General features: G+C 40.0%; 1 protein-coding gene across 1 annotated transcript in view; it reads right to left on the reverse strand.

Moving 5' to 3' along the window:
* LOC122808581 (protein-glutamine gamma-glutamyltransferase 2-like) overlaps nt 1-13,542 on the reverse strand; it is a 565,300-nt gene that overhangs the window by 133,936 nt on the left and 417,822 nt on the right. The window contains exon 12 of the mRNA XM_044079538.1: nt 7,092-7,358. Coding sequence (XP_043935473.1) covers nt 7,092-7,358 — 267 coding nt within the window. The remainder of the gene's footprint in view (nt 1-7,091; nt 7,359-13,542) is intronic.

Below are 13,542 nucleotides of genomic sequence, written 5' to 3' on the forward strand. Positions count from 1 at the left end.
CAAAGAGAGAAACAGAGGTTCAAACTTTCTGGAAGGATTAAAGGTGTGACAGAGTGGAGAGGGGAGATAAGTCTTATAATGAGTTATTCAGACTTATTAGACCTTTTTTGTTCTGGGCCTCCTCCATTCTTTTTGGATCCTTCCTGCAATTGCTTGTTGAATGTTTGCTTACCAGCAGCTTCCCACGATTGCTTATTTCACTTTTGAAAAACGTTGTAGAGGTAGCATTAAACCCCTTGACAAGCTCTGAAAAGGGAGGTTGAAATATCTGAGAAATTCCTAGGATCAGTTCATCTCTTTCAGCTTACCTTTTAAGGACCTCTGCAGCAGATGGTCCAAAAACTAACTTTCTGTGTAAAGGAGAATTCAAAATTTCAACTTTAACATTTTCAGGACGGTATTGGGTACACAACCAAATAAACCTCCTCATTACAGTTGCAATGGTATCAGCCCTAGACGTTACATCAACAGAATCTTAAGCACATTTCAAACAGAGAATAGCCAGTGGAGACAGACGCAATCAGGTTACATAAAGATATTTTCTCCTCAGAAGAGGAAACATGTCATAATATTCCTCATGTTCTCAAAAGAAGCAAGCATAAAGTTTAACATAGGTTCACAGGCTGGTACTAGGCTAACTGCCTTTGCAGGCCATTTTTAAGCCTAGCCACTTACCCCATGTGAGAATCAAACTCTGCACCTTCTGTTTGTAAAGTAAACACCTTAACCATTACGCCATCCTCTCACCCCTAGGTGAGCTGGATAGCTAAGAATTCTAAAAATAAGTGTTGCAGAAGACTACACTTTTGCCCCAAATCTATCAAAAGTTTTCCCATCCTTGAAAGCCTGAGATGGACTGGTATTAATCAGATATTTAGCAGAAACTGGGTTCAACAGAGAAATAACTGATGGGTCTGATCTGCAATTAGTATATAAAAAAATATAAGACTGAGGAACTTTCTACAATCTTTCTGCTTTCATGGGGGCAGCAGACTGGCTGTCAGGCAAGTTACAGGCTTTTGTAAATACATCTTCCAATGTGGAATGAACAGGCGGAATTGGTATAGGTTCTGGAAAAATCCAGTAGCAATAAATCAAAATATGTTTTTTGAGCAGTGGAATATCAGTATCCTCTCAATAAACAATCAATTAATTCTAGAACTAATTCAAAAACAGACTCTTTGAAGGGATTAGCAGCAGCCACATTTTCCTCAGTCTAAATTAGAAACCTGAGGAGGAAAGAAAGATAAAATTTGTCCCTTCACAATAAATTTTGTGGTTCAAAATGTTGTGCCTTCTCAGAAAATAAAGAATTCCCTTTTCTCTTGCCAGAAACAGCTGAACTGGAAAGGGTTAACAAACTGGACTAAACACTGAGCCAAGCCAAATAAATCACTCCTGCTCAAAGTAACTGAGACAGCAGAACACATACATCTGAGCTTTTGCTTCTTTTTGACAAGAATTTCTGAAGAAGCTGACTCACTTTTGTTAGGCAAAACTTCCCCAAGAACAGGCAATCTAGTCCGTTTAGGGAGACATGAGTTCCATACTCCTTCTCCCAGAACTGACAAGAGTGGGTCTCTCTTGCCCACCATGGGCACTGCAACAGCTGCAGAGGACAGTTCTAGACCCTAGTTCCTAGTGGCTGCAGGATCTACACCAGAGGGAGCCAAGGAAAAAGACCAATGGTCTGAGGAACCAGAAATGCCCATAGCAGAGTCACCCATCCATGACTGATGCACATCAGCAGCCTGCTGAGGCAGCAACGGCTGTTTATTAATGTTTCTTCTCTGTGGCTAGTAGAAGGAGAACAGAGGAATAGGTATGCTCTATGGTAAAGCTGAAAAAGATGTCTAATTCTTAGGGGAGCCTGACAGTCGCAGATGGTAAATCAGGCAAGTCACTTTTTCAGCAAAATACATAGTGAAAAGCATTTTAATCCTTTACCACAGCCTCCAAATTTAAAATACAATATTTATCATGGAAAAAGTAGTTTTAAATTTGTTTTAGCAACTTTTTTCCACAAAAGTAAAAATGTAACACTCCTTTTTATAAGTTAATAAATGTCACAAGACAGTAAAACACTTTTTCCTACTTTAAAATTTATAATTTTACAGAAAAAGTTAATTTTCTCTCATAAAAATAAAAATTGGAATGTTTTCACCCTCCAGAAGAAAGACTTAGCTGACAGCTGATCCTAGAAAGAAAAGCTCTGAAGAACTTGACATCCAAACCACTATTTTATTCACCTCAGCTTGAGATGAATAATGTTTTGGGTGTGTGGAAGGTGCCCTTGAAGCTTTGGAAGATGGCCGGCTGTTATATCCTGTGCAGGATACAACCCATACAGCTAAGGTTACTGCAGCAATGATCAATATTTTGAACATCTCCACATACACTCCTACCTGGATGACAGGATCAGACTGGGCCCAATTTTGTTAGCATTTCTCTAATGAATATTCCATAGTTTGTCTCAGAAATGAGTCTCCATAAACTGGGAGAAGTTCTGTCTTATCTTAGGACACCACCTCCACTGGAGAGGAGTTTGACTCTCTCCAGTGTTAGTTGTTCCTGCCCAGAGACAGGACCAGAAGACTTGCCTTTGACAAACTAGGTGAGGAATCTGCAGAGCTTCTTAAGCCTTCTGGGCTTATGTTGGCCACAATCTTTATGGTGCCTTGCGTGCCAGATGATGTGGGAATTGCTGTGGACAGTAAATGCTAATAGCCAAAGAGCCACATTACATGATCGTGCAACTGCAACTTCCGTCATAGGTTCATAGGTGAACACTCGGCTGACTGCCCTAAAGAGACACTAAGTACAGCCAAAATCCAAGATCAGAATTAAATCCTGTACCTTGTGCCTAATGATGCAAAGACCTTAACCATTATGTCAGTCCCATCCACCTTTTTCCCTTCCAGGCCGTAGTATGATCAGTGAGTCCCACCAACCTCAAGGAGGGCCTCCCCTTCTAGCAAATTACATCACCACTTTTTTACATATACTCTGAATTGATGGGAAGGGGACCTTACCTTGGCTTCTCTATGGTTTCAGTAAAAGATGAACCACATGGACAGGAAGCTCCATGGAAATCAGAATTGCAGAATTCCATACAAACCATTTGGAGCTACAGACACCCCTTTTTTAAAGGCTCTGAAAAAGAATCTGAATTCTAAACTTCTCCTGATTTGGTCCGAAAACTAGTATAATATGTGATAACCAAACAAAAGGGCTCTTACACCTGTACCTTGTTTGCAGAGAGGAGATGTCAGTCAGGCAAATGGTCCCAGGGAGGGACATCATTTTCTCAGTCCTTCACATCCTGGGAGAAGTGAACACGGTGATAGGCACTCTGAACCATGCATGCTATCCCTGCATGTGTGAGGATGTGGTACTTTAGTTTGGATAGGGTTTTTCCAAGATAAGTTCATCTAGGAGGTAAGACTGGTCACTCAAGAGAATGAAGTCCTTCCCTTTTCTAACTGGTGCAACAGGGTAAGGAAGAATTGACAGTGAATATACTTTTCATTATGTAGCCTAGAAAACTCTTGTATGCCTTCCCACTTAAGTCTTCATAAAAATCACAAAAGAAAGACCAAGGCTCATCTTTGCCATCCCTTGATGAGCGTGTAATTTTTATCTACAAAACTCTGCAGTAGGTAACAACCTGATCCACCTCAGTGCATGGCTCCTAGTTTAGAGTTCTTGATTCTATTGGCACTCATGGTCATAGTGTTGCAATTGACCGAAGCCTCTAGGAAGTCTTTCATTTGACAAATGCATTCTGTCAAGCAGAAGAGATGTCCCATAAAGGTAGACAGGTATTCTATACTTCTACTGTTGAAGAGCATACATTTGATTCTGACCAATCTTAGTCAAATGTATGGTTTGTTCCTGCATTATTCCATGGTTGAGGTGCACATGTAAGCTATTTTATTCTGCCAAAAATGACCATATGGAAGACAGGACTATAACCTAGCACTAGATGGTCAAGTAGTTTCTTAAAGGGGTTGTATAAATCTGCCCTCTGAAGAACAGATTACCTTCTTCAGACTTAATTTTTTTTTGACTGGCAGACTTGGTCATCTGACATTCAAGCCTGTGGCTTTGTATTTTGTCTCTCGGAGGATACTTTTTTGTTTGGTAACCATCATGTCAGCACGCAGGATTTCTGAGCGTCAGGATATTAGCTGGAGGTAACAATATCATTTTCTAAAAGGGGTGTCAAAGTTCTCCTCAAAGCAATCTGTTCATTAGTCTGTATTCTTTATGGCAGCAGACACCACAGGGGAGTGAGGGAGTCAGTGTGCCCTTCAAACATTGGACATGTACCATCAATTCAGTTTTTACATGAAAAAAGTTCACAAGTTGCAGAAATTTAAGCAGCTGTTCCTCTTCTTTCCTACAGGAAGGAGGGGCTGGCAGTAGCTAAGTAACCCTTTCCAAGTAGACTTCCAACATTATTTGTCATCAGGTGGTGAACTGGCCTTGGAAAATGTTGTTGTCAAAAAGGCCTCTCTGCCATGACTGCGGCTGCTTTCTGTGGTTGCTTTGAGAATGTGTCCATTCTGAACATTTGCATGTTAGGAGTTGGTCAGCAATTCACACTTCTAACAAGCACTGTTGTCTGAACCATTAGACCTCCTTTGGTACCTCACTGCTTCATGAATGAGCCTTGACCCTTTTGCCATCTTCCAGATTCTGTCTAACTGCTTTAGATTCTTTCCAAATTACAGATGTACTAGTAATCACCTTGAATTTTAGATACAGCAAGCTTATATCAGCTGTATTGGTTAACCTATGAGAAGAATCCCCTTCAGTGGGTCCTAATTCCTATTGCACCATACTGCTGTATCTTTACAGCTTCTGCATTCCAGCAGCTAAACTGGTGATAAGTGCACAAAAATGATAACTCTGAGAGTCTCAATACCATGAAACAAATTCAATGAAAGCCACTTTCAGTGAACCTGAAAGAAAGCTTTTTGCAACTGGGACAAGCCCTCCCCAACAACCCATACAGAATATCCCCACACATCCCCAGCTTACATATACCAACTCCACCCTTAAATAGCAATGGAGAAAAGGAAAAACTCCAGATCTGCTGAAAGCTCTTAGCAATGAAATTGTTTTGCAGAATCAGGACTCTCAGAAAAAAAAGTCTTGAAAAGTCATTACATTCCCCAGCAGCTGCGGTTAGAACTCCCTGTAAGCCAGCCAGTATATATTTTATGCATTATTGCATATACTACTTTTCCTCATTGGTTTATCATAATTTACATGAATGTTCCTGATCAGTTGCTGAAGATAAACTGGCAAGCTCAAGGTCTAGGCATGATCTTACTCTCTGATTGTAGTGTATAACATTAGCGCATATACAGCAGAGGGCATATGTGCCCTCAAACTTCAGAGATGCATAGAAAAAAAAAGCAGAATTCAGAAGAAAAGGAAGGATATCCCAATTACAGATGCACCAAGAAGGATACCCTGAAAGATCGGTTAACATAATAACAGCAAATCTGTTATGCTTCTAATAATATACGACACTCCTGCTTCCTCGGTTAACATTCATGGACTCTAGTGGGAAAACATGGGCGAGTCCAAATGCATCAGATGATTTAAGACAGTGACATATGGGGTGTTTAAAGAGCTGAAAGTAAAAATTTGGACTGCATTTTATACTTTGTTTCTTTCTCACATCTTCTGTCCGATGGCAACCTCACAATTAGCATAATAACATATGTGTGCTATCAACTGTATATATATATATATATATATATACATACATATATATATATATATATATATATACACACACACACATATATATATATATATATATATATATATATATATATATATATATATATATATACACACACACACACACATACACACACACACATGAGTTTGAAGGTACGTTGTCTGTTGTGGTGGTGTGTGAATCATGCATTGTATGGATATGGACACTCTATATGCAATAGGTATACTGATGTGTGGTACAAGTCATCAGAGTGCTGGCAATCACAGTAGTTTTCTCAATGAAAATGGATTTAAATTATCTGTGTCTTTGCAGAGTTGTACTACGGCCAGGCTGCAGAGTGGGTTTCATTTAGGAGTTATGACAGAAAATATGTACCTGAAGCCCTGACTTTGCTGCAGCTGGTCTTGGACTGGTATCCCAAGTGCTGAAGGAGCAGAAGGGAGTGGAAATGGAGAGGTGTGCTCCACAGGGGGAGATTGTCAGCTAAGTCTACAAACATTGTCGGCTAATGCTAGAAACATGTATACTATTAATATATTCTTGGTGGAGACTGGACACCAAAGTGGAACTGTTTACTCTACTTAAAAAGGGGGCATGACCGCCTGAGAGGCTACATCATCCACAAACAAGAGAGCAACTCACACTGCACCACTAACACTTCCACACATAGAGTGCTTACTGCAGAGTGCCAGGAGTTACAGTACACAGCATTAAAAAAATCCCCCAACTGCTGCCTGTATTGCAGCCACGATGCAGTTAGGGCACACACCATTAAAAGCAATGCTGTAATCGGCAGCAGTCAGCCAGATAATTAGCATACTGTGAGAGTCAGAAAAATATGTAGTAGTAGTAGTAGTAATAATAATAATATTAATACAGTTCTGACACAAAAATCCCATTTAGCAGCAGTATAGGGTAGAAATGGTTTATACTTCCTTTATGATGGTCAGTAATTCTATGACATAAAAAATTTGAGCAAAAGTCAGGAAGGCTCATCTGAAATAGTACTGACTTTTATCTCCTTAGAAAATGTTATGTATAGGGATGAAGTAAGGCTTGCTTGTATGCAAAATCCACAATCTTAGCTACCTAGGTTGACTGGTGGTCCTGTTTCTTTGTGTTTGGAAACATGGGGTATGATATCGGTGGAGATGGCTTCAACACAGAAAACCTGGTATTAAGAACATCAATTAAATAATTTACCTAAACATTATTCTTAATTCCAAAGTATATTCATTGTAATCACAGATTTTCTCCTGAGAAAAACAAAAATTTTTAATGTAAGTTTTTACAAAGAGAAAAATAAACATCAAAAAAATCTTTACTTTACCTTTTAATGCTTTTAGTGGGAAGGATGTTGTTTTCCTATGGCACTCTTGCAGAATGATGCCATTATATGTTACGGTTTTTGCCACTATTGTCAGATTGACATTTTTATCCACAAAGCTGTTGTTGCAGATTTCAACATAAACATCAAAATCAGTGCCATAGACTACTGTAGCATGCTTAAATGTAAGGCAAACATCTTTGCTCTCCGAGCACAGGAGCCTTCTTTTCATACCAGCTTTTGCATATACTTCCCTCTCTTCTTTAGAACCTGAGAGAAGTAATAAACAGTTATTATAAGTACAGGTTGCTGTCAGCTAGCATTGTTTGCAATATAAATTCAGAATATTCACATTATGTTGTACAAGGCACCAGCTAGCATTTTTTTCTAAAATAAAGCACTGAAGAGTTTTATCTCGAGAGCTTTGCTATGAAACTAGAAGTTATGTACTCACCATAATGTTTGATGTATGTGGTCCATCTCGCCTCACATTCTTACTCACGGGTTCGGAGCCGAACATTGGCTCCGACTCGGCCAACTTATTTATTCTAGCACGAAGTCTCTAATTGGCTAGGCTAACCTGATATCCCATGTTGCACTGCTCCCTAACCCCAGATCTAGTTTGCAGCAATCCATAATCACACCTCATGCACAACCACAGTTCAGTAAGGTAGAACACTATCCAGGGTAGCAAAGAAAAAAACAACCAATACCAAAGGGTATTGAAACCAATATTGCCTCCAAATCCTCCAGGAAGGGGGTCAGGTGGTGGGGGAGCATAAGAATGTGAGGCGAGATGGACCACATACATCAAACGTTATGGTGAGTACATTTATTTTATTTTATTTTACATTTGTTGACCGGGCTAGTCTAACTGGATATATGTCCATTTTCAGTAGAGGCCCAGGGAGAAAAGCTCCTACAAGTTACAAAGACAAGTATGCAATATAACAATAGACAAGGTTACAAAAAAATTGTTACATACAATAAAAAATGACATGAAATAAAAACAGTAACAATTTTCGTAAGGGATACTGATAAAAAAGAAGTAAGACCTTTTTTTTTTTTTTTTTTTTTTTTTTATCAGATGAGACTAGAAGTTCACTATTATCAGGGAAGTATACACTATATTTGCAAGAGCAATAGGAACCAAGATTAGTTATGAAATTTTTGTATATTGGGTATAATCAGTCAGGGTTGGAGCAGGGACAAAGCCAATGATTCTTTAGATATTGTTTAAGATGCTTTTTGAATAGATGTGTGGAGGCAAGTGAAGACAGTTCAATTGGAAGTTGATTCCAGCTTTTACCTACTGTGTTGGAAAAGAGCGAGTCCCCTGCTTTGTTGTTTGATTTGACATTAGAAACTAGAGGTTTGCTAGCTGAGCGAAATGTAGGGAGATTTTTGTAGGGGGTGATTAGATTAGTGAGGATTGGTGTATTATTAGGGTGATAGAGGATTTTTTGGGTTATCACAAGTTGCTGATAGAGTAGCTTATTATGCAGTTCAAGCCATCCCAATTGTTTGAGGTTATGACAGTGGTGAGTTCTATAGGCGAAACAGGTAGCAAATCTAGCTATGTTGTTATAACAGGTGGAAAATTTATTCATGTTATTTCTAGATAGATTAGTATAAATAGCAGAAGCATAGAAGAGGGTAGAGGAAAGGTGGGTCTGTGCAAGAGTAATTCTGGCTGGAGGGGTAAGGAAGGGCTTGATTCTATAGAGAGTGCCTAATTTTTTGTTGACAGTTTTTATTGTGGAATTAATGTGTTCATCGAAGCTAAGGGAGTTGTCAATTGTAACTCCCAGTAAGCAGGTAGAGGTATCAGGGACTATATTAGTGCCATTGCTAGAGGTTACTGTGAAGTTAGGGATAGACAACTTAGGAGTAGGAGCAAAGAGTAGTAGCTTTGTTTTTTTGGGGTTCAGAAGGAGGCAGTGTTGCATGAACCATTTTTCAACAGTGTTTAATACTGATTGGGTTTGGAGTTGGAGAGAGTGAATGGATTTGGCAGAACTAATTAATGTTGAGTCATCTGCGTATTGGATGCAAGTGGCTTGTGGAATATTGGTATGTAGATTGTTAATAAATAATGAGAAGAGAAGAGGACCTAAAATAGAGCCTTGAGGTACACCGATTGTCACTGGGAGGGAAGAAGAAAGGGTATTATTCCAAAGGACAGCCTGCTGTCTGTTTTCAACATAGGATTTAAACCAAAGAAGTGATTGTGAGTCAAGTGATTGGGCTTTTAGGATTTCCATGAGTAAGTTGTGATTCACCATATCGAAGGCCTTAGAGAGGTCTAAAAATAGGGCCGAAGAGAAAGTGTTGTTGCGATTTTCATTAATAGAGTTGGTGAAGGATAGTAGAGCAGTAGTAGTGCTGTGGAATGGTCTAAAGCCATGTTGGCAATTGGCAAGCAGATTATTGTGCATAAGGTGGTCAAGTAGCTGTCTATGTATGCATTTCTCCATTATTTTAGCAATGGGTGAGAGTAAGGCTATAGGCCTAAAATTAGATAGCTCAGTAGATGAGCCGCCTTTGTGTAGGGGGATAATGTGGGAAACTTTCCATATGGATGGGATTTTGCTTTCAGAGATAGTTCTATTTATAAGGATGGAGATGGGGTAGGCAATGGCTTTAGCTGCTATTTGTAGGTATTCTGCTGGAAGGCAATCAGCAGACGGGGTGCAGGGTTTGAGTTTTTGAAGGAATTTAGAAATGAGGGATGTAGGAACAGGTTGTAAATGAAAAGTAGGAGTTGTAGGATTAGGAGTGTTAAGAGGCAATGTGGTGCTTGGTGGTATATAATTTGCAAGGTTTAGAATGGCTTCAGTAAAATAGTTATTGAAAGCATCTGGAATCTGGTTGGAGTTATTTTGGAATCCAGAAGGTGAAGGAGTTTTAGAGTGTCCTGGTTGAAGTAGTTTGTTAATGCCTGACCAGAATTTTTGAGGTTGTGCTTTTTGGGATTGAAGGAATTTAGAGTAATAGTCTTTTTTATCTCTGAGAATGTCTTTCTTGGTGGCATTTCTTAATTGTTTGAAATAAAGGTGATCTGATGGACTTTTAGAAGTTCTCCATTTGTTCCAAATTTTATTTCGGAGGTGGATCTTTTGTCTAGTTTCCTTTGTTAGCCAGGGGGCAATTTTGGTCTTTAGGCGGGAGGATCTAATTGGGGCATGGGACTTTAAGATTTGTATGAATTTTGTATTGAAAAAGGTTACTTCATCTAGTTGGAGGTTTAGCATAGGAGACCAATCACATGCTTTGAGTTCATTTTGGAAGGATTGAGGATTGAAGAATTTTTTGGAGCGGCAGGTTATAATATTATGGAAATTAGGACAATGTGTTTTTTGCCTAATAACATAGGTTATCATGTGGTCACTAATATCATCAGGAAGGATTCCTGGTTTATAGGTAGTAAGATGGCTATTGAGAAGGATCCAGTCTAAGGTGGTAGCTTTATTACTTGGTTTATGGATTCTGGTAGGAGTGGTAATTATTTGAGAGAAACCATGTAGATTTATGTGATTGGTAGGATTGTGTAAAGAGCAAGTTATCCAGTCTATATTAAAGTCTCCTAGAATAATGGTTTCTTGAGGCAGGTGTGAGGAGAGGTGATAGAGTATGTTTTCAAGTGTATTTATATTATTTCCTGGAGGAAGATATATACAAATAACACAGATGGATTTGGAGTTGTTAACTTCTAGCTTGGCAGTTAGGATTTCTGCATTGTTAGTTGGTGGAAGGTGCATGTCAAAGGTGCTAACTTGGAGTCCTGTTTTGTACAAAATGGCTACTCTGCCACCTTTTTTGGTTTTACGGTCGTGTCTTAGGATATTGAATCCTGGAGGAATAATTACCTGGTCAAGGGTAGTGGGTTTTAGCCATGTCTCTGTTATGCAGAGAATGTCAAAGGAATAAACTTGTAAGAGTGCATGAAGGTAGGTAGTTTTGTTGTTAATGCTACGGATGTTAAGGTGTGCTATCAGGAGGGAGTTAGATGGTCTACTTGTAATGGTGTGATTAGGTGTGGAGTTATTTGGGTGATTGTGTATATGAGTATTGGGACCGGGATTAGGATGAATATTGCCGGCTAATAGAGGGTGTTTTTGAGGAAATTGGATACATTTTAGAATTTTGTAGTTAGTGAAAATGGACCGTTTGACGTGGAGGTAGGTTAAGTGGGTAGGCCTATGATACTTAGGAAGTAGGTATGTAAAGGTACAGGTTATATTACTATGTTGTTGAGTATGTCTTAGGGAATTAGGGAGAGTTTGTTGGTTGGGATAGTGTTCAAGGGAGGTTAGTGTGCAAGGTATAGTGAGAGCTACAAGAGTTGCAGTTAACAGTAGAGTATGAGTAGAAATTAATTTCTGTGTTGGATCCATTAGGTTAAAAGAAAAATGTAAGAATCAGTGGAAAGAGAGATGGAATGTGGAGGTATGTGGGAAGGGGGTGGAGAGTGGTATGGAAGTAAAAGGAAGGAGGAGGGAGAGGAGAGTTTAGTGTGTAGGTATGAAAGAGATGTGGGAGTGGAAGTAAAGAAGTGTGGTGGAATGGGTGAGATAATGGTTAATAAATAAAGAGTAAAAAGGAGGAGGAAGAAAAGGTTTCTATACCATGTAGTGGTTTAAGGTAGTGTGAGGAAGGAACAGGTGTTGGAAGAAATCCTACGAATAGTTAAGAAAGGAAGTTGCAGATGAGGGGGTGTGGTAGAAGTGTGGTAGGGAGTTTAGATAGGGAAAAGAAACAGGAAGGGGAGTGGTAAAGGAGGTATATAGTTAGGACCTCTGGGGGTGGGTGGGAATTGGGGGTAGGGTATGGGGAGCGGAGTGAGCCTGAAGGGCGAACGGAGTGGGATAGAGCAGGTAAGTAACAGATTTCCTGGAGTCAATCAGAGAGGAGGAGGAAAGCCAGAGACATATGCAGTAGTCCAGGTAAGTATTGAGTGACTTCTATAGTTCAATGACAGAAAAAAATGGGGGATAGGATGAAGGATAAGATGATAGAGTGGTAAGGGAAAGAAAAAGAAAGGCTAAAAGGATAGAGAGGAGATCTTAAAGAGAGTGAGAGAAGAGATTAGTGGATGGGCAAGAGGTACGACGAGAAAAAGGGGAAATCAGGTAGGGGAGTAGTATCATTAAATTAGGAGAAACCAGAGGAAAGGAAATAGCAAATAGGTAGGCAAACAGCACCCTCTAGTGGTCAAGGAGCAGAATGCGGGATAAGTTAGAAGCAAATAGTAGCTAGAGGTGGCTCCGACAGATAAGTCAGGGAGGGGGGGAATACACCGCAGGTACAAGGACAGGTAGGGGTCTGGCTGCTGGCTATCTGACTCAGTGCCTAAACAATCAGTAAAGCTGGGTAGGAGAGATCTAGAAAGTTAGTCTAAGTTTACACAAAGGTTACAGAGAGGTTAAGTGTAAATGCATTTTAAGTGTTTAGGACCAGGGAGGAAACATACTTTCTTATTTGATTGGCTCAAGAAAGATTATGGTCCTAGTGAGCCAGCAGAATTAGATGACCTCACGTTAGGATGGCTTGAAGGCAGATTTTTGACAGGGTCCCTTAAGACCACGCAGGTCCTTTCAGTAGAGAAGAGGGGTCAAGTTTCTTATTTGATTGGCTCAAGAAGGACTATGGTCCTAGTGAGCCAGCAGAATTAGATGACCTCACGTTAAAATGGCTTGAAGGCAGATTTTTGACAGGGTCCCTTAAGACCACGCAGGTCCTTTCAGTAGAGAAGAGGGGTCAAGTTTCTTATTTGATTGGCTCAAGAAGGATTATGGTCCTAGTGAGCCAGCAGAATTAGATGACCTCACGTTAGAATGGCTTGAAGGCAGATTTTTGACAGGGTCCCTTAAGACCACGCAGGTCCTTTCAGTAGAGAAGAGGGGTCAGGTTTCTTATTTGATTGGCTCAAGAAGAATTATGGTCCTAGTGAGCCAGCAGAATTAGATGACCTCACGTTAGGATGGCTTGAAGGCAGATTTTTGACAGGGTCCCTTAAGACCACGCAGGTCCTTTCAGTAGAGAAGAGGGGTCAAGTTTCTTATTTGATTGGCTCAAGAAGGATTATGGTCCTAGTGAGCCAGCAGAATTAGATGACCTCACGTTAGGATGGCTTGAAGGCAGATTTTTGACAGGGTCCCTTAAGACCACGCAGGTCCTTTCAGTAGAGAAGAGGGGTCAAGTTTCTTATTTGATTGGCTCAAGAAGGATTATGGTCCTAGTGAGCCAGCAGAATTAGATGACCTCACGTTAGGATGGCTTGAAGGCAGATTTTTGACAGGGTCCCTTAAGACCACGCAGGTCCTTTCAGTAGAGAAGAGGGGTCAAGTTTCTTATTTGATTGGCTCAAGAAGGATTATGGTCCTAGTGAGCCAGCAGAATTAGATGACCTCATGTTAGGATGGCTTGAAGGCAGATTTTTGACAGGGTCCCT

This window comes from Protopterus annectens, chromosome 8.part0 (genome assembly GCF_019279795.1).
Source record: "Protopterus annectens isolate FY-2018-M chromosome 8.part0, PAN1.0, whole genome shotgun sequence".
NCBI lineage: Eukaryota > Metazoa > Chordata > Ceratodontiformes > Protopteridae > Protopterus > Protopterus annectens.